Consider the following 22,270-nt stretch of genomic DNA (forward strand, 5'->3'; position numbering starts at 1 on the left):
TGTGCAGCCTTAAGTCAAGCTGATTTGTTGAGTCTAGCTGATCTTCTGCTTACAAAAAGTCTTCTTTACGCATCTACTATACTTAGGGATATTTCCATGAGCAGGGAGCGCAGACATTCCACCTTTTTCATTTGTTTTGCTCCTATTTTCTGCTTTACATTGAGTGAATTCTATCATACACTGTGTTACTGAAAGCTGCTGAGGTCCCTCTAAATAGAAATTGCCATGCTATATTAGACGGCTCTTCTATGCCTCGACTTAATTGGCAAACCCAGCGGTGAGCTGTGAATTGTTTGGTTCTGGGGAAGTACAGCTGGAAGGTTCACTAGTAAAAGAGTTCAAGTTCAAGATCCAGAAAAGTTCTACATCCAGTTCAAGATCCCTTTGAGTGCAGCAAGCATCCACATCCATAATATAGACAAAGCATAGATAATCAGAAACAAAATAGCCCCAGACATCCATTAGATTCTTGAAACACCTGAGCCCCTGCTTTATTGACTGCTTTGTCTCAGCTCTACTGCAATGTTCACAGAATTTATATAGACAACTTCCAGTTATTAAAAATATAAAGGGTCTCTATGGTGGATACGCATATTGCCTCATAGCAGAAATAATTTATTTTCCCCATTTGTGAAAAGTTCTTAATAAATGTCATTCTTAAAATAAATACAGCAATTGCTGGAAAAACTCATCAGGTCTGGCAGCATCTCAAAATAGAGAATGTTTGGTTAGAATATAGAATTAAATGTTTAAATTAATTACTCAAGTTTGATTACTTATTTTCTTGATGCCAGTATCTACTATGAAACATATGCAATTAGGAATATAGGAAATATGGACAGAAGTTGACCATTCAGCCTGCTCCATCAATCACCTAGATCATGGCTCAATACCACTATCCTGCACTGTCTCCACATCTTTTGATTTCCGTTAATATCCTGGAATGTTGAACATACCTAATAAATGAGTTTGTACAGCCCTCTGAAATAGAAAATCTTAAAGATTTGTCACCCTCTGAGTGAAGAAATTCCTCCTCATCTCAGTCCTCAATGCCTTATCCATAACCTGAGACTATGTTTTCAGACTGTAGACAGCCTAGCTAGGGAAACCATCTTTGCTGCACCTACTCTAATCAGGCAAATCAGGGTGTGAGCCGTTTTGTTATATTGCACTCTTGTGAAAAGATTATATATTTGGTTAAACTGAAATGAAATAAATTTGTCAAAATCTTGACTAACAGCCACCCACATCTAATTACAAAGTGCAAGGTAGTTCATTCCTAGACGATGACGTACAAACTAATAGCTGTGATATTCCAACTCCCAGACATAACTACTTACTCTAAATCCATTAAACATTTTTACTGATCTGACCAATTATGGGTGTACATTACATATTAGAACAAGAGGTGTGAAATATACTATTATGTAATCAATTGAGGGGTGGGGGGGGTAGAAAGTTAATTTAACAATAAGCTATACTTAGCAGTGTAGAAGCAAAGTTTTGGCGCATTTGGTAAATTTAAAGTTCAAATAAAGAGGTCAAAATGTACAGACCGTGCAGTTCGATACCACACTGCTGCCACTCCAGCAAGCAGACACAGAGTTTGTGGTGCACAATTAACTTATGTCCATTGTTTTCCATGTAGGCAGCACTCAAACTTACTGCTCTTTACAAATTTAAACAATTGCAGTGTGTTGCCAGCTTTAATCTTGTTGAGTGGTTGCACACCCGACCATAAGGGACACAATTGTTCGAGGTTAGCAATGGGTCCGGGCTAGTCCACATTGCTGAAAACCAGGCTGCAGCTCTTAAAAGTGAAACACATTATGGCTGGAACAAGTGTTGGAAATCATTCAAAATGAGATTTTGACATTGGAAGAACACAAGGATGACGCAGCTAAATGGAAAGCATACTGGAAATATTCTTCCCTGCATTGAAGACCTCAGTGCAGGAGGTGGAGAGAAGGACAGATACTTTCTCTGTGCAGGGACTCAGCTGATCCTCCAGAAAGAAACAATTCTGAAGGTAGTCAAACTAATAGCCGTGGTGCTCAAAGCCAGGAGATCCCTCATGACCTTGATGCATATGCAAGGAGTTCAATAACTTCACAGGGACGATCAAGGTCAGTGAATCGATTTCCCATGACTGGACTTACACACTGCTCAATGTACCACTACTATCACTGACTTACCAACAATCTCCATAAATCAACCTTATAATTCATATTCACAGCTTCATTTCATGCTCATACTTCATACTCCTGCAACCCTCACACTCAGACATTGAGCTCTCAGACATTGACAGCTACACAACTGTGGAGTTATAGCCCGCATACAGCATTAATCACAACCACCCTTCCCTCTTTCTTGCTGGAGAAGGTGAGGCATAACTGGCAGCAGCAGAAACCAACTAGTAATATCCGAGGTGAGAAAATGATGCTCACCATCGTTGGAGTGGCCTTGACTGAGGTCAGAGCCTTATCTTTTTATCATACCTTTGTACCTATTAAGATGGCACCTTAATAGGGTGACTTGTAAACTTTTCATTGTACTCATTTGAGTACATGACAATAAAGCTAATTCAACTCTAATCCCACTATCCACATTCCACTTAGCCATCATTCCACTGTCTCTTCTGACCTACAGGTTGCAGATGATATCAGTATGTTGTTCTTGTTTTACCCTGTTTCCAAAACCCTACCTTGGTGTATTTTTCTTCACAGACTTGCACAGGGCTCTGCGGGGAGTTCTTTCTTTCCAGGACACTGACAAGACTCAAACATGGCAAAGCTTCTGACGTTGGATGTCTCAGCTTCCATTACAATCCAAACAAACCAAATAATCCAACAAACAACCCAAAATCTGAGTGCTCATGGGGGAAATTCAGCCTAGAAACATGCAGGCCCAGCTTTATGCCACACAGACTATCATAGTTGCGAATGGTAGTGAACAAAAGAGATTCCAGGACATCACATCAATCCAACAATCTGCTTCCTTCTACCAAAGGTGTTCTAAAAGTTGATCAGACAGCCAGTAAATCCAGACATTGCAAACTAGCAAGTTTGCCTTCTAGTTCTGAACTGGTCGAGGTCATTCTTCAAAGCTATCTGCAGTCTCCTCCATGAAAGGTCAACAGCCATGCTACAGCCACACTGCCAGGAAACACTAAGTTGGCCAATGACAAGGAGCAGATGGGAGAATAGATAAGCGCAGTTAGTTGATCAATACATATTTGGTTTAGAATTTGTCCTTCTATTTTGTATTGTGTTCAATTAGACATCGTGATAATCAGTGACCGAGGGAAGATAAGTTGGGTGAACTGCTGAATGGGGAATTCAGTTGTAACATTGATATTGACGAATCAATCATAGACAACCTAATTAGAAACAGGCAACATAGGGTGACTTTCCTTCCTACTCCTTAGGTGATCATTGTACAGCTGGTAACAAGGATACATCTTCATGATGGTAAGGTTGTGCGGCATGCACAAACAGATGAATCTTGACACCCACTTTTTCACATATTGCAGCTCATCAACAGTGTGGTTTAGGTGACAGAGGTGTTATTTATGCTTGTCAATGAAACATACTCAGCCCTCAAGAAATGCTAAGAGTCAATGGCCTCCCTTATGCACTTAACGATTGCCAAAATGGGAGATGCTACTAACATTTACTACTGTGGTCTAGAAAGAACCAAATTAATAAATGTACAATGCTCGCATCACCTTCATTAGCCTTGGCAATACTATCCTTGCCCTGCTCTGAGTTACCAGCACAAAATGGCAGAATTCAATGAGGACACCCATAGTGAAGACACCTAACACACTGCTTCTTAGAATTTTGGATAGCAAAATGACTTCTTAATCCCCTGGAGTAGATAGGGCAGCATGGAGGCTCAGTTGGTTAGCACTGCTGCCTCACAGCGCCAGGGACCCAGGTTCGATTCCAGCCTTGGGCAAATGTCTGTGTGGAATTTGTACATTCTCTCTGTGTCTGCGTGGGTTTCCTCCAGGTGCTCTGGTTTCTTCCCACAGTCCAAAGATGTGCAGATTAGGTGAATTGGCCATGTTAAATTGCCCATAGTGTTCGGTGCTTTAGTCAGAGGAAAATGGCCATGGGTGGGTTACTCTTCAGAGGGTCAGTGTGGTCTTGTTGGGCCAAAGGGCCTGCTTCTACACTGTAGGGAATCTAATCTAATATGGTCCACTGCTGAAAGCCCTTTCACCCCTCGTTCTCCTTCAATAATCAGATAATCCTGCTCTTTGTCACTTTCACTAATTCTTCCCATCAGACTGTAATATGAGAAGAATGCAAATAACTGGACCCATATCTGGGAGGGTGCAAATGGTTCTACACAAAACCCTTGAATTCATGAAAAAGCTTTGCACCACTTGTCAAAATTGGCTCTGGCAACAGTAAATAACTCTGAAAACCATGTAATTGTACAAGGGCAGCATGAGCCAGTATCATGCAAAATTGGGCATGATACAGTTAAGTATTGCAGCAAATATATCTGACACAGAATTCAGGTCCGTCTGCAATTGAAATATGAAATGCTCAAGGTGTTTTGCAGTCCTTGAACAGTCACATTCTTGTACGTTGTTGTCCAAAAAGTAAAAACTCCAAATAAAGACAAACAGATAAAATCATCCTTTCAATAGTTAAGGCATTGATTTATTTTAACAATCGAAACAGCACAATGCTCCAATTTTGTTCATTTATAACATAGTGAGTATTCACTACTTTGTGAAGATTTGCATATTTGGGGTTTGGGATGTGAAACAAGAGAAGTGCACAATTATTTTGTCATAGATTTGATTTTTGTTTGTAACCAGATAGTCCAAAGGCCTGTGTAATATTCCCAGAAACTACTTTTCTTTTCTCTAGCAGTTACAGGTTCATTAGTTGAAGCCTCTTCTGGCAATTTACAGACATTGATTTGAATTCCTTCTGCAGAGGTAACTCATTGACAGTTAAAAGAAAATAAACTGCTTTTCAAAATTCAAATCTTGAAAACTCTATGATGCACACAAAGGCTAATCTAAGCTAAATACAAAAATATAATTCCATATCCATGCAACATTAAAGTTAATTTTGATTGACATTCTACACCCACTTTTACTCATCCCAAAATGACTCTCAGTATTGCCTGACTGCATGTTGCACAAGGAATCAAGGGAGTAATTCAGGTTTTAAAGCTTATTGCCAGGAGCACAGGTTTTTACAAGAAAACTGAGGGCATGGTAGAATGCAAAATCCTTTTAAAAATCCCTAAATCCAAGTTAATAAAAATGGAGTAGTACTTATTCAGTCACCATGAAGTAATAGACCTTGTGCAGTCAAAAACTGGTGGGTTTCTACTTCCATAGGAAAGAGACCCTCATAACATAAGCCCCAAATACTGGTAAACATCATAGAATTCCATTTAATTGCAGTCACTGTGGACTAGTTACTCTGGTTATTCATTACAGTCAGGTTGGCTAAACAGAGCAACTCCAAAAACAGGCATATTGAAGCAAAAGGAAATTTTAATTCCTTGTGCAATTACTAGGAACAGTTAAATAACACATCCAATCTCCAACAGGATTCGAAGCTACAGGATATTGACAACATCTTTCAAAATCCAGTCTCATTGTACAACTGCGGAACTGGCTAATGTGATGAGCAACCTATTAATTTTCTCAAGGCAACTGAAACTTGACATAAAATTCCTATTTAGAGCTTGAATACCGAAGCTTAAAATGTCAAGAACTTTCTTATTCGGCTGAAATGATTCTCATCTTGATACTGAACTTGGATATTCTGGTTAGCAAAATTTTCTTTTACAGTGCAATTTCCATTTTCTCTGTATTATGAAATAATAACTAATAAAGGCTTATCTTTCAAGTACAAGATATGTATCTGTTGGAAATGATGAAGACTATAACAGCTGGAGTCTGAGATGACTGCATTTCATCATCTGAAAACATTATCTGGTTGAATTTCCGATACTTACAGTGAATATAACAACAAAACTGCAAATCATTACTCTGGGATATTCCATGGTTGCTCGTTGAAACCTCTATCTGGATGAAAATAACTAATGACTGCCGGCTTGTGAAAACAAAATTAAACTTTTGATGAAAATGAGAAGACACAGTTTAAAAGTTCAGAAATGAGTTCCTGATTCCTAAGAACAATTCTTCCCCCAACCAACACTTACTCAGTGAAATTAGCATACATACTGTCTACTCATTTGTACACTGTCATTTGGAGTGACTGGTGTTAGCCTTTTGCAATCAGTTATTGCTGTGGGAATGACTATTATGGATCCAAAGTTTTAAAATGGATTTGTTGGTTTTTCTTTTTAATATCATTTAATGAACTAAAACTAATGAAACCATGCCTCGATTGAACATTTCATTTTTTTCTTCTGTAACTGAACTGAAAGTATTTTCCACTCAATATATATTCAACATAGAGAGGTGAGGTCACCTAGAAAGCAGGCCCCCCACCCCCCCCCAACTAATTTTGTAATTTCAACAGCAGATGATTCTAAATGAAAAGTGAATGGCTTCATCAGAACTAAGAGCTCTGAAAATGAATCAAGATCTGCATACAATTATTTCTTCTATAAAAAACCATTTCATATTATATTTAAGGAAGATATGATCCTGAGCTAATGGACTAATGCAAAATGAAAAGCTCCACTGAGCAGTCAAATAATTCCACCATACATAAAAAGATAGTGATAAATGAAGGTCTGCAGGAAATTAATGATCAAATGTAAGGGTGAGATAAAGAGATTACTGTCAGTGTTAAGGACAAAACCAGCTTATTAGCACAGTTCAAAAAGTAATATGCATTATGGGAACATAACTGGATTTTCAAATTGTTCAGAATGAGGATCAATTGAGGTCATGGGAAACCATTTATCTTCTTGTATAACATAGAGTTTGCAATACACAAGCTCGGACTATTACTTCATCCTATAGAAACTTTTGAACCTACTCCAAGAAACTCTCAATCTCTTCAAGTTCAGTCTTAAAAATATTGGATAACATGCAAGTCCTTGAAATTATTAATCACAGTTTGAAAAAGCTACTAGCCCAGGGACTCTGGGACACAGTAAATTTTGCAAATGACAATGTCAGCTCTTCACAGGATTGTACATTCAGCTTTGATTGAAGACCTCAGAAAATAATTTCAAGGTTGCTGATACATATTTGAATGTTGCTGACTCAGTTTGAATCATCAGTAACCAGTAAACCAGAATCTGATGTGTACAATCAAGCATTTACCAGTCATATAAAGCCGAGTGATTACTAAAATAGGTCATGAAGTTTGTACTTAGCTGCCTGATAATTACAACCTTACAGCTAATGATAAATGTTGTCACTTTGAGAATACATTCATAAACCTCTTCTGGGTATTAAAAGCTATTTATCCCATCTTCATTCCTCCACCTGGATGGATTCTGCATTCAGCCTCATTGTTGCATTTCATTGCCTTTCAACATCATCATTCTGCTGCAAACTTATTCCAAATGTTGATCAATTAGTTCTTTGCGAAGATGAACAGCCTGACAGCAGCCCTCAAGTTACCTTTTGCTAATTTGAACCTGTATTTCTTTGTTTTATTGCTGCCATTCTTAATGTAGTATTCTGGATGTACCTTTTCCATTCTATTTACTGTCTTATATATCACATTAAGAACACTTTCTAGACAACGACTTCCAGGTTGCAAAGCCCAACCCTCCATCTAGTGTTAACTTATAAGTTTGATCCTGAAGGCACAGTGATAGTGTTCCTATCAGAAGGTTCAGGTCCAATTCCCACCTGCTTTAAAGGTATGACATATCTGAACCGGTTGATTATAATAATCTATAACTTTGACTCAACACTTGGCCTTAACTTCGTTGCTCTTTTCTGTTTTGCCTTCTGAAATGGACCATCTCCCTAATTTCTCTGAGCAGAAATGAACATAGTATTCAAGTCGCGTCTGATCAAAGGCGGAGCGTGATCTCTGAATTATGCACAATTGTTTTTGTTTAGATAAGTTAACATTCAGTTGACTTTGATGAGTACTGCACTGAATTAATCAGATAGGGTGACTCTCCTATTTGTCTTTCAACTTCAATCCTTAGCCATTTAAAAACTAATTAAGACCACAAGGCATAGGAGCAGAAATTAGGCCATTCAGTCCATTGAGTCTGGCTGGTAAGTTTCTCAACTCTATTCTGCTGCGTTCTTCCCATAATCCTTGATACTCAAGAACCTAGCTAACTCCATCTTAAACATACTCATTAAGAGTAAATGCATCGACCATTTTTAACTTACAATAGTGCGTGGCATTTTTATGCATTTAATATTAATTATTAATGTTTGGTCCACTTGCATTTTATTTACAAGTGAATAGCTCCAAATAGGTCCCCCTTCTTTAGGTTTCCTTCAATCTTTTCTTCTGAAAATAGCAAGAATTTGTTCAACATTGTACTATTACAGATTAAAAATATAAAAGTAATAAAGCCCCTAGTGCTTGGATAGTTTGACACCTGCAATTTTTGGATTGAGAAGCACCAATGTATTTAGAACAGTGGATGCAATAGTTTTAACAAATTTATACTATAGGATTTTAAGATTAACCCTCAATCTTGAGACAGAAGGATTGTCATACACTTTTAATTAAATAGAAATGTTAATGCCTAAAGCACTGCTTGTAAAAATAATTTAGAATAAACCTAACTTAATTCCAGCTAACACTTTCCTAAGGCAAAATCTGAATACCAGCTTTAACAGATTTCCCATGAATTGAGGCTGGGCAGAAAGCCTATTATGAGATCTTCACATTGGCCATAGTAAGAACTAAGGAGTCAATGTTTGCCCATCTTTTGAAGTTATTGTGCCACCTTCCTAACACAAGTCAACATAGCTTACCAGAACAAGGAATTTAGAAATAAGTAAATATTTAATAGAATACTTTTGGCATTATAACAGGCTAAGTTTCAACAAATAACGAAATCAATTTATTAAAAAGCAATATTTTCATTAATTAACTTTGCCAAACTTCACAAATCAGTCATATTATTGCCTATGGAATGGATGGTGGGATTAGACTCCAAACTGTAAGTTATATTATGTCTAAACATTTCAATTTAGGACAACCACTACAAGAATCTTCATGTGCCTGAATATATATGTAAATATTATTGCTTGTAAGATGGACCTGACAAATCAGTAGAGATTCACATCCCATTGAACCAACATAGTCTCTACAGTGTTCACCACTGAAAAGAATTCACTTCATAGGGACCAGGCAGCTATAGAGGAAATAAGTAAACAAAAAATAAAAAAGAATATCTTGCAAACTAAACAGTTGCAAAGACTGTTGTTAGAATTCCTACTATGGCTTTTATGAAGTGCTAAAACTGTACAGATTTAATTTCAGTTTAAGGTGAATTAGAAATTGTTTTACTATGCCTTTGTATTTAATAATAACTCTTGTACTTTTGACCCAGTTGAATGCCATTGATGCAAGAAAGCCCTGAGATGGCTGTGCTCTAGATAAAAACTAGCAGTTTTTAAAGTGTTTAAAGACATAACTAAGTGAAAAGAAATCTAACATGGAGGCTTCTGTACTTAAGCAAAGAAGTCAGTTCTGTGTATTCAAGGAGAGAAAAGAACAGAATTGGGTTTGGACAAGTCACTCTGTAAAGGGAAGTCAAGCTCAAGGACAGGTTCCAAGAGAGTATCATCTGACTTATGGTGTATGACTGTCAGTGACACCTATACTTGGACTGAGAGGCTGTATTTGTACACATGCCATAGACCGGAGCTGTGACCTGTGCGGCCAGACCCAGAATAAAAAAGAATGCCTTGCCAGAGTGTATGTTAAACATAAACCTATCAGATTGAAATCCAGAGTACCATGATTAAACTGGATCACATCTTTTGAATTGATCTTAAGATAGAAACCTATATTGTTTAGAACCATTATCCTACTTGTTTAGTTTACCCATTTAGTTACTTTTGTTTTCTTCTCAAGTTTGCGTCATTAAAATTGTATGGGTGTTACATTTTAATCCTGTAACCCTGTCATTATTTTCTTACCCTTGGTTTTTCCACATACTATATTCTTTAAATTATTAGGGTCCATCAACCATATTATTACAAATATCCAACTAGTCCAACATTCTCATAATGGGGATCGTAACAGCCTTTAGTACCAGAATTTGTGAGCAGCAGTTTTCGTGAGTGTTTGGTTACCCAGTGACAGATAGTTTGCCTATCGCTGGTAAATCTGCTATTTGTCAACAGCATCTTTCTTCATGCAGTGCAAATGGTGGCTGCTATGGATTCTGCTCTGTACTAATGAGACTTTTCAAAAGCTGCTGACCTATTCCTGCCACAAAACCTTTGGTAGTCACATATCATAAAGTGTTGAATCTTAGTTACAAGTGGTTTACCAAGCTAACTAGTTTAAACCAGAATATTGACAGCAGTGAATAATAATAAATGCAGGCCTCCAGGCAACAGTGAAGTTCTAACCTGCTTCAACACCTACTGCAGTCTTTCAGAGAAAATGAAAGTGTTTGTAAAATTAATAGGGTATTGACTGCAATAGCACCTTGAAACTGGAAGTTTATTGCAGTTGAAGGTCTGAACATCATAAGTTTTTCTATTACACACATTTCAGTTAAAGGTGATTAATTGGTTAAACCATCCACTGAAATGAGTTTGTATTTTTGAAGTAAGTGTGTCCAAACTTAAATTTTCTACATAAATCAGTAGATTGCTTACAGTCAGAGCTCAAAGCAAAATTGTAAACATAATAAAAGGGTTTGGGGGTTGGAGGGCAGGAATAGCTTCTTCACTGTATCAGGAAACTTCACTTAATACTTTTGGTAAAACTTTATTATTCAAGTTTAGATGTAAATAACCTTATTTCTGTCTGAAATAATTTTCATGGAAGATACAGAAAGAATGTGTAGGTGTGATAAAACAAAGAAACAAACATCACAAAATTACATGCATGATGAAAGTCAGGGACACGTCCCAATTGTTTAAAAGACTGAGGCAGTGGTTCCTTTTGTTTTCCTCAGGGTCGAGACTTTTTTAAAAAAAAAGAAATCGAACAATTGAGGGGTTTGGAAACCAGAAAGAAACTGTAAAAATTATGATTCATTTTCAGATTCTCAGAAATATTGAATTGTTTACAGTTCCTGGAAACACTGCCTCTGCACTGAAACAAGATTGTTTTTCATTATAAGACTGATGTAGGATGCTACTGGAAAATGCAATAAACTAAGTCAACAGTAAACAGCGATTCCAACATCACTTGATAAGAACCAAGAACTTTCAAACTGTTTCACTTGAAACATAATATTGAAAAGCAATTAACAAATGTGCATATAGTCTTTTCAAGCTTAACAATATGAATTAAGAGCTTTGATAGATAACACAAGGTACATTAATATTCATTAAGTGGAATGCATAGTGCTACCCTCTTTTCCCCCTATTTAAGCATGAAAATATGTTCAGCTACTTTTCATCCATACTTTGCAATAGCAACAACCTTATTTATTTCATGTTGGTATTCAGGGCTACTAGTGAAAGAAAAAAAAATCTAATGAAATAGAAATAGGTGCTTCATTACTTCTTTTGCTACATTTGCACATGTAAACAGCTAGAAAAGAATCAGCATTCTGACTCTAAAGCATAATGCAATATTTTTGTTGCATACTTTATAGAAAAAATTATACAATGTGTCAGGCACCATCATTTTCAAATGTTTTACATTTACTCTTTTTTAGAAAAATAATATTCTGATTGTTCTCCCAAATTCTAAAATGCAACATGTACTCATTGTGTTACAGGACTAAAAGTTCTATTCTTTAGGTTTGCAATTTTTATCAGATTGCACACTTCTATGCAGGCCCCTCTGAATGTGTGTCATAAAGTCATACTTGTCTGTACAGAAATGCTGGCATATGCTACACTGGAAAGGTCCACTTTCACCATGACAACTCATATGCAATGCATACATCACTTCATCCATAAACAGAATGCTGCAATGAACACACTTTGTCAGTGATTCATCTTGTGTGCCTCGGTCAACTTTGTCCGGAGTTTTTACCGCATTTTCCACGCTCTCCTCCGTCGTGGTGACCGATGCATTAACTTTGTCCTTTGCAGCACCATTTGCAGCTGGTCCTGATCTGGAATGTTTCGTTGCCAGATCCAAAGGAATGTCATTGTCAGACCCAAGGGATGAGAAAGTCGGAGGCAGGTTAAAGGCAGGATAAGGCACAAAGTTTTGGCAAGGATTTGGTAGGCCAGACACATGATAGTGTGGATTCCCAGCGACAGACAATTTATATTTACTCCAGAACCTCAACCAATCAGCTTCATTTTGTAAATCACTATGCACAAACTGAAATCCAAACAAAGGATACTGGTATTTTTCAATAGGGCTTCCTGGAGGTGAGTAATTTGGATGCTTTGTAGGTCTAAGGTATTTTTCAATAGGACTTCCTCGTTCTGAACTTCCTTTCCCATCTGAAACAGACAAACAATTTCCTGGGTCTGCACTGCTTTCCTGAGGGCTCTTGACTTGAACGTGCAGGGGCTGCATTCTTCGATGAAGGTCTACAGTCTGGCCAACCACCAATGTGGTCTGTCCCTGATGTGGCTTGTTTACTGAACCATATATGTCAAGTTTGCTCAGATTAGGCTGCTGTTGCTGTTCCCGGTGCTGACCCTCAGACGAGAGCTCCTCTGTTTTCCTTTCTAGTGAGCTGTCATTCAGCTGCTCCTCATTGCTTACTCTCTGCTGTTTATTGACCTGTTCTGGCTGCAGCACTTCAGGGTTAAGACGCTTCCTTGTCCGTCTACGAATGATCTGCTCCCCATTACTCTGCTTTATAATATTTAAAGGCCTTGGAGTCTAGAAAGAAACAGAAACAGGAGATCTTAATTTACACAGCTCATACCATTTGTCAATAAATTGGAACTCAATACAGACCAATCAATTATGAGGATCGATTCTTTTTCTGCTATTCTTTGACGTGGGTGTCAATGGTTGGCCAAGTATTCACTAACCGCTTGTCCTAGAGAAGGCGGTAGTGAGCACTCTTCTTGAATGACTGCAGTTCAAGTGGTGCAAGACCACAGCAAGGTGGAGTAGAAGGTGGAGTAGAATTAGGAACTTATTCAGGAGCTTGGTTGGGAGTGGGTGGTGACAGGAGTACAGTGGACAAGTTGCTCAAGATAAAAAAAGCTGAGAACAGAAGTGAGTCAAACAGTCAGGGCAGGCAGGGACAAGGTAGGACTAATAAATTAAACTGCATTTATATCAATGCAAGGGCCCAACAGGGAAGAAACAGAAGGGGCCCAACAGATGAACTCAGGGCATGGTTAGGAACATGGGACTGGGATATCATAGCAATTACAGAAACATGGCTCAGGGATGGGCAGGACTGGCAGCTTAACATTCCAGGATACAAATGCTACAGGAAAGATAGAAAGGGAGGCAAGAGAGGAGGGGGAGTAGCATTTTTGATAAGGGATAGCATTACAGCTGGGCTGAGGGAAGATATTCCCGGAAATACATCTAGGGAAGTTATTTGAGTGGAACTGAGAAATAAGAAACGGATGATCACCTTATTAGGATTGTATTATAGACCCCCTAGTAGTCAGAGGGAAATTGAGAAATTGTAAGGAGATCTCAGCTATCTGTAGGAATAATAGAGTAGTTATGGTAGGGGATTTTAACTTTCCAAACATAGACTGGGACTGCCATAGTGTTAAAGGTTTAGATGGAGAGGAATTTCTTAAGTGTGTACAAGACGATTTTCTGATTCAGTATGTGGATGTACCTACTAGAGAAGGTGCAAACCTTGACCTACTCTTGGGAAATAAGGCAGGGCAGGTGACTGAGGTGTCAGTGGGGGAGCACTTTGGGGCCAGCGACCATAATTCTATTTGTTTTAAAATAGTGATGGAAAAGGATAGACCAGATCTGAAAGTTGAAGTTCTAAACTGGAGAAAGGCCAATTTTGATGGTATTAGGCAAGAACTTTCGAAAGCTGATAGGAGGTAGATGTTCACAGGTAAAGGAACGGTAGGAAAATGGGAAGCCTTCAGAAATGAGACAACAAGAATCCAGAGAAAGTATATTTCTGTCAGGGTGAAAGGGAAGGCTGGTAGGTATAGGGAACAGGGTGTAGGTTTGCTCGCTGAGCTGTAGGTTTGATATCCAGACGTTTCTAGGTAACATCATCAATGGCGCCCTCCAAGTGAAGCGAAGCTGTTGTCTCCTGCTTTCTATTTATATATTTGTCCTGGGTGGGGTTCCTGGGGTTTGTGGTGATGTAATTTCCTGTTTGTTTTCTGAGGGGTTGATAGATGGTATCTAGATCTATGTGTTTGTTTATAGCATTGTGGTTGGAGTGCCAGGCCTCTAATAATTCTCTGGCATGTCTTTGCTTAGCCTGTCCCAGGATAGGTGTCTAGTCCCAGTCGAAATGGTGATTTTTTTTCCTCCGTGTGGAGGTCTTAGAGGGAGAGAGGGTCGTGCCTTTTTGTAGCTAGCTGGTGTTCGTGTATCCTGGTGGCTAACTTTTTTCTTGTTTGTCCTATGTAGTGTTTGTGGCAGTCCTTGCATGGAATTTTGTAGACGACGTTGGTTTTGTCCATGGGTTGTACTGGGTCTTTTAAGTTTGTTAGTTTTTGTTTGAGAGTGTTGGTGGGTTTGTGTAACACTCTCAAACAAAAACTAACAAACTTAAAAGACCCAGTACAACCCATGGACAAAAGCAACGTCATCTAAAAAATTCCATACAAGGACTGCCACAAACACTACATTGGACAAACAGGAAAAAAGTTAGCCACCAGGATACACGAACACCAGCTAGCTACAAAAAGGCACGACCCTCTCTCCCTCTAAGACCTCCACACGGAGGAAAAAAAACACCATTTCGACTGGGACAACACATCTATACTGGGACAGGCTAAGCAAAGACATGCCAGAGAGTTCCTAGAGGCCTGGCACTCCAACCACAACGCCATAAACAAACACATAGATCTAGATACCATCTATCAACCCCTCAGAAAATGAACAGGAAATGACATCACCACAAACCCCAGGAACACCATCCAGGACAAATATATAAATAGAAAGCAGGAGACAACAACTTCGCTTCACTTGGAGGTTGCCACTGATGATGTTACCTAGCCAGATAATGTTTAGCCTGCTTGGCACACTTTCCTCATTCCTGAAGAAGGGCTCATGCCCGAAACGTCGATTCTCCTGCCCCTTGGATGCTGCCTGACCTGCTGCGCTTTTCCAGCAACACATTTTCAGCTAAAGAAATTGATGGTTTGGTTAAGAAAAAGAAGGAAGTATATGTCAGGTATAGACAGGATAGATCGAGTGAATCCTTAGAAGAGTATAAACAAAGTAGGAGTATACTTAAGAGGGAAATCAGAAGTGCAAAACGGGGACATGAGATAGCTTTGGCAAATAGAAATAAGGAGAATCCAAAGGGTTTTTACAAATATATTAAGGACAAAAGGGTAACTAGGGAGAGAATAGGGCCCCTCAAAGATCAGCAAGACGGCCTTTGTGTGGAGCCACAGAAAATGGGGGAGATACTAAATGAATATTTTGCATCAGTAGTTACTGTGGCAAAGGATATGGAAGATATAGACTCTAGGGAAATAGATGGTGACATCTTGCAAAATGTCCAGATTACAGAGGACGAAGTGCTTGATGTCTTGAAACGGTTAAAGGTGGATAAATCCCCAGGACCTGATCAGGTGAACCAGAGAACTCTGTGGGAAGCTAGAGAAGTGATTGCTGGGCCTCTTGCTGAGATATTTGTATCATTGATAGTCACAGGTGAGGTGCCGGAAGACTGGAGGTTGGCAAACATGGTGCCACTGTTTAAGAAGGGTGGTAAAGACAAGCTAGGGAACTATAGACCGGTGAGCATGACCTCGGTGGTGGGCAAGTTGTTGGAGGGAATCTTGAGGGACAGGATGTACATGTATTTGGAAAGGCAAGGACTGATTCAGGATAGTCAACATGGCTTTGTGCGTGGGAAATCATGTCTCACAAACTTGATTGAATTTTTGAAGAAGTAACAAAGAGGATTGATGAGGGCAGAGAAGTAATTGTGATCTATATGGACTTCAGTAAGGCGTTCGACAAGGTTCCCCATGGGAGACTAATTAGCAAGGTTAGATCTCATGGAATACAGGGAGAACTAGCCATTTGGATACAGAACTGGCTCAAAGGTAGAAGACAGAGGGTGGTGGTGGAGGGTTGTTTTTCAGACTGGAGGCCTGTGACTAGTGGAGTGCCACAAGGATTGGTGCTGGGCCCTCTACTTTTTGTCATTTACATAAATGATTTGGATGCGAGCATAAGAGGTAAGTTAGTAAGTTTGCAGATGACACCAAAATTGGAGGTGTAGTGGACAGCGAAAAGGGTTACCTCAGATTACAACAGGATCTGGACCAGATGGGCCAATGGGCTGAGAAGTGGCAGATGGAGTTTAATTCAGATAAATGCGAGGTGCTGCATTTTGGGAAAGCAAATCTTAGCAGGACTTATACACTTAATAGTAAGGTCCTAGGGAGTGTTGCTGAACAAAGAGACATTGGAGTGCAGGTTCATAGCTCCTTGAAAGTGGAGTCGCAGGTGGATAGGATAGTGAAGAAGGCGTTTGGTATGCTTTCCTTTATTGGTCAGAGTATTGAGTATAGGAGTTGGGAGGCCATGTTGCAGCTGTACAGGACATTGGTTGGGCCACTGTTGGAATATTGCTTGCAATTCTGGTCTCCTTCCTATCGGAGAGTTGTTGTGAAACTTGAAAGGGTTCAGAAAAGATTTACAAGGATGTTGCCAGGATTGGAAGATCTGAGCAACATGGAGAGGCTGAACAGGCTGGGGCTGTTTTCCCTGGAGCATTGGAGGCTGAGGGGTGACCTTATAGAGGTTTACAAAATTATGAGGGGCATGGATAGGATAAATAGACAAAGTCTTTTCCCTGCGGTCAGGGAGTCCAGAACTAGAGGGCGTAGGTTTAGGGCGAGAGGGGAAAGATATAAAAGAGACCTAAGGGTCAACGTTTTCACGCATAGGGTGGTACGTGTGTGGAATGAGCTGCCAGAGGATGTGGTGGAGGCTGGTACAATTGCAACATTTAAAAGGCATTTGGATGGGTATATGAATAGGAAGGGTTTAGAGGGATATGAGCCGGGTGCTGGCAGTTGGGACTAGATTGGGTTGGGATATCTGGTCGACGTGGACGGGTCGGACTGAAGGGTCTGTTTCCATGCTGTACATTTCTATGACTCTATCTATATAATTGTTCCCAAGTTTTTTTTTCGTGTGAGTGTAACACATGGTATAAGTTTATACTTGCTCTTATTTGTTTTGAAGAAAACATTGTATCAGCATGAGGTAACTAGACAAGTAAACAGATGGATTTGTAACAATGAACAAAGGACAGGCAAGGTCAGAACTCCAATTGTGATGCAAGTGAATACAGATTAGGGAGATAGAGTTTAATTATCTGCTTTCCCCGAAGAAAGAAAATCAATAGTCTGCATTACTGAAGGTGGAGCTTTGAAGTTGTATTTTCAGCCACACCTCACATCATGTCTGCATGACTTATGAGTACTTGAACCTACAGCTGTGGGAAGCATTCTTTCAAACTCTCTGCCTGGGAAAATGCAGCTTCAGTTAGAGAGGCAAAGAAGATTTTAGAAATTCTACAGATTACGAGAGATCCCACAGATTTCTAGAAATACAGAATTATTGGCTGATTCATGGGAAGTTGCACAGTTGTGCACAAAATGTGGGCTGGATATTCCCAAGGATTTTGGGGCTCCCAGGTTTTCAACAAATCGCAGGTAGAGTCTGCACTGACGTGGACTCAACCTGCATTCTTTTGAAAAGTTGGGATCCCAAACTCGAGGCGCAACATCCTCAAGGTAGACTCCTTTGTGCAGGCTCTGTATCCACTTATGGATGTCTCCTATGCTTGTCCAATGAAATGTTAGCAGCTCTGGAGTTTAGGCAGCTCTACTGGGAGAGGGGGGCACCGCTGAGGCATGCAGGACCTATTCGAGCATCTTGATTGAACGTATTGAAGGATTTTTGAGGGGGGAGGGGGTGTCATTAGGCCTCTTAAATTGGAGGGAAAACACTCCAGATGCATTGCTTTGGGGTGGGGGTGGGGGGCGCACAACTTTTCGAGGTAGAGAGCTTCTGGCTCTGATAATCTCCCTCAGCCTACTGCAGGGAGATCAGCCCCGCTGAGCTGGTGGTTTCTGCATGTGAAGGGAAGCTGCTCACCTGTGGTAAGATGCCACAAAATTTCCCTCGATTGGGTCAGTGATCACTTTTATTGGCTACTCACTTTGGTGGTGCAGTAGCCATTCTGGCTCCCTGCCCAGCCATTGATAGCCTACCCATAGTTAGAAGAGTGTCAGGGAACCATCCCACCACTGCTCCCATCTATCTTACTGCCATTGGCTTCAAACCTAAACATGACAGGGCCAGGAAAATTCAGCCTAATGAGTTGACTGTACATTCGAGCATCTTGATTGAACGTATTGAAGGATTTTTGAGGGGGGAGGGGGTGTCATTAGGCCTCTTAAATTGGAGGGAAAACACTCCAGATGCATTGCTTTGGGGGGGGGTGAGGGGCGCACAACTTTTCGAGGTAGAGAGCTTCTGGCTCTGATAATCTCCCTCAGCCTACTGCAGGGAGATCAGCCCCGCTGAGCTGGTGGTTTCTGCATGTGAAGGGAAGCTGCTCACCTGTGGTAAGATGCCACAAAATTTCCCTCGATTGGGTCAGTGATCACTTTTATTGGCTACTCACTTTGGTGGTGCAGTAGCCATTCTGGCTCCCTGCCCAGCCATTGATAGCCTACCCATAGTTAGAAGAGTGTCAGGGAACCATCCCACCACTGCTCCCATCTATCTTACTGCCATTGGCTTCAAACCTAAACATGACAGGGCCAGGAAAATTCAGCCTAATGAGTTGACTGTACATTGAGTTCTTTAATTTCAAATAACCTTCTTTCCCATCCTCCAACTCCCTTTCCCACTCCCCCCTCCCTTCCAATCCACTGACCCCCCCTTCCTTCCTGCTGCCAACTGGATTCATCTGTGTTCACCTTTCACTGCCTCACTACTCCACCCCTTTCTCACTTAAGACCTTCCCCCACCTCCCCCTGTCCCTCACCAACCCCCCCTTATCTGCAGCTTTCCTGATCCCTACCTCCATTCTGAAGAAGGGTTATATCTGAAACATTGACTTCTCCATCTCTTGATGCTGCCTGGCCTGTTGTGTTCTTCCAGCCTCCTGCTTGTCTATGTTGGATACCAATATCTGCAGTTTATTTTGTCTCTAACCGAGTTAGTATCAGTGCCAGCAGCAGTAGGTTTGACAGTGATAGATGTGAAGTCTAAGGCTGGCATGTATGAACTCTTAGCCCAAAGGCAAAGTCTGCTTCTTCCCCAACTCTTTTCCCATCCATTGGAAATAAATGGGTCACAGTCACTGAAAGATTTCCCTCCATGCCACCCTTCATACTAATGCTTCCTGGAAGCTGGTGGTAAGTTTGAAGAAATGGTGGTAAAAGCCCAATTAAAATTTGCCAACGGTGATATAGGCTATCTCCTAATTGCACGTCCTACATCAATGGCGATTGGTAAAGAAAAAGTGCAAAGTTTATTGGGAATTTACAGTATTGTCATCGCAAAACAATTTTAAACTCTAGTAAACCTGACAGTAGACCTACATTCCATCCTAAATGCAAAGGAGGGATCAGATAAGCAGAGATATGCATCTTTGAAATTGAACAAGAGATCAATGTTGAAAGATGCAGAGTCAGACAATCTGTACTGCTCGGGACAACATTATTCTGTTTTGACCTTGCTTTTCAATTAGGCTTGGCACTAATGAACTACCAGATGTCAATGACCTATCTCATGTGTGACAGTGGTCGTGTTCCCTGGAACAGAGCTTATGGATACTTATGATTACTCCTACAGATAGATGGGAAGGAGCACTAGTATAACATCCATCTCTGAGGAATTCAGGAATCCAAATTCCAACATGTACCAAATATAGAGTGTGCATGTTTATCAGCAATAGTGGCTGTTAGCATTATTGGAATTTTACACAAAATATTTTTTCTTGGGCTCAGCATCGCTAGCCATTGTTGTAATGAACCCTCAGTCCCCTAAAAACTGGAGGGTATTTTGCCCACCCAATTTACAGGTGTATGTAGCCAGACTTAGAGCAGGTGTTGAACGCTTACTACATTCTAGGTAGTTGGACATATCACATGCCATCATGTGATCTACTCCAATTTGGTAGCAGATGACTTTCTTGACTCTCTCACCCCTGAAAAAAAAGAGTTGCAGACCCTCAAAAAAAAATGGACAGATATGTCCCCATCATGGAGAAAGTGAGGACTGCAGATGCTGGAGATTAGGGCCAAGACTGTGGTGCTGGAAAAGCACAGCAGGTTAGGCAGCATCCGAGGAGCAGGAGAATCGATGTTTCGAGTAAGAGCCCTTCATCAGTCATTCATCCCCAACATGTGCTATAGTCGCATTCAACCAATGAAAGAAAAAGGTTTTTGAACTATACATTGTCTGCCTGGTGTGCTGTGTAGATCAGCGAAGTATTTTCTATGGCTGGCAGAAATAGCTAACCATAATCAATTCTACTTTGTGCCCATCCATATATGCTGTGACCAGCAGGAAAAGAAATCAGTAACTAATCCATCATCTGCTCCATGTGCAAGAGCAAATTTGGTTTCAGCAGTATCATATCACAAGTCTGCTACTGCTTCTGCAGATAAACGTTATACTTTTAATGATTCTTTAAGTGATTACAATTTGATTGTGTGAATTCTAAAATAAAAAAAAATCTTTAAATAATGCAATTTCAGATTGTGCAAGTAGATGTCTTTGAAATTGTGTTCAGGCCATGCACGGAGGTGAGCTAGTCAACTGGATCATAACGGTTTGGTTCAATTAACCCATCAGCTATACTTCTGGTTGCATTTTTAATATTAATAATACATCTGAGAGACCTTCACTTGTGGCAGGGACATTTATCATCTGAATCAATACACTATGCTATTGTATAATACGAGAACCACAATGGGAGAGGGTGAATATATTTAACATGGGTATATGAGTACAGGCATTTAAGACACAGCTGAAAATTTTGCAAGATTTTAAATATATTTTTACTTCCTCCTCTTCTGAAAAGCATCTTATCCTTGAAGTGGCCTGACGGTTTTCCAAAAGAGGCAAGGTCAGAAGAGAAGCTGCTGGGGCAATGACTGGGGAAAGGCAGGTACTTGTGGAGATTTGAGCAGGTTGATTGACAGCATTGGGTGCACAATACCAGACATGGAGGTTGGATAGAATGCAAGGCTAATATACTGGACTGTGCTGTGACTTTCTCATGCTGGGGCTGTTCAGAAATAGTTCCAGTCAGGTCATTATTCATTAGTGTTACCCTAACTGCAAACCGTTATGTCTAACCGTCTACATTCCATGAAAGGAATACAGAAGTTTCACTTCCTGCAGCAAATAATCATTTGCTTCAATGAATCACTTAAACCATTCTGCAATGTGGAACTGCGCTGTGCTGAAATTTCAGACCTCCTCCATTTTTACTTTCTACAGCAGTTTCAAAATATTTCCAGCAAGAGGAAAACAATGCTGAATTCTTTGGTTCTCCCCATACCATCAGTGAGTATTCCTTTAGGTTAGCATTGTAAAAACAAAGCCTCCAGTTAGTCAAACAACCTTCATTTACAGGTGCTGGGGCAAATATAACTTGAGGTAGTTGCTTGTCCTTCTGAAGCTTGTACACTACCCTATTACAAAACCTCCAATGTCATGGCTTGTCATAGTATACAAACCCATTCTAAGTGTATGTAACGTGCAAAAACTGATCACTAGAATATTAAAATCTCTCAATGTCTAATGAAACTTAGATTATCACGAATAAAAGTTTATTTGTGTTGCAATTTTTGTATATAGAGTCTTTATTCATTGGTTCAGGTCAACCGCTGCTGAAACCCTCATCTATGTCTTTTGTTGCCCAAAGGCTTGGCTATTCCAAAATTCTGCTGCTTGTGTCTTAACTTGCAGCAAGTTCCATTTCCCTATCGTCCTTGCACTGGCTGACGAACATTGGCTCTCAATCTTGCAACATCTTTGTACTGAAGTTCTCATAC

At 40.0% G+C, this 22,270-nt stretch overlaps 1 protein-coding gene across 9 annotated transcripts in view; it reads right to left on the minus strand.

Moving 5' to 3' along the window:
- Positions 1-4,654: 4,654 nt before the first annotated feature.
- The window catches only part of trps1 (trichorhinophalangeal syndrome I), a 225,386-nt gene continuing 207,770 nt past the window's right edge, over positions 4,655-22,270 (minus strand). For all 9 annotated transcript variants that reach the window (XM_087986042.1, XM_087986043.1, XM_043689004.2 and 6 more), the window contains exon 6: positions 4,655-12,926. In XM_087986042.1, the coding sequence (XP_087842168.1) occupies positions 11,868-12,926 (1,059 nt within the window). In that variant the 3' untranslated portion in view covers positions 4,655-11,867. The remainder of the gene's footprint in view (positions 12,927-22,270) is intronic.

Source organism: Chiloscyllium plagiosum, unplaced genomic scaffold, assembly GCF_037043375.1.
Source record: "Chiloscyllium plagiosum isolate Xiang-an unplaced genomic scaffold, Cpla_swu_hap1 HiC_scaffold_4, whole genome shotgun sequence".
Classification (NCBI taxonomy): domain Eukaryota; kingdom Metazoa; phylum Chordata; class Chondrichthyes; order Orectolobiformes; family Hemiscylliidae; genus Chiloscyllium; species Chiloscyllium plagiosum.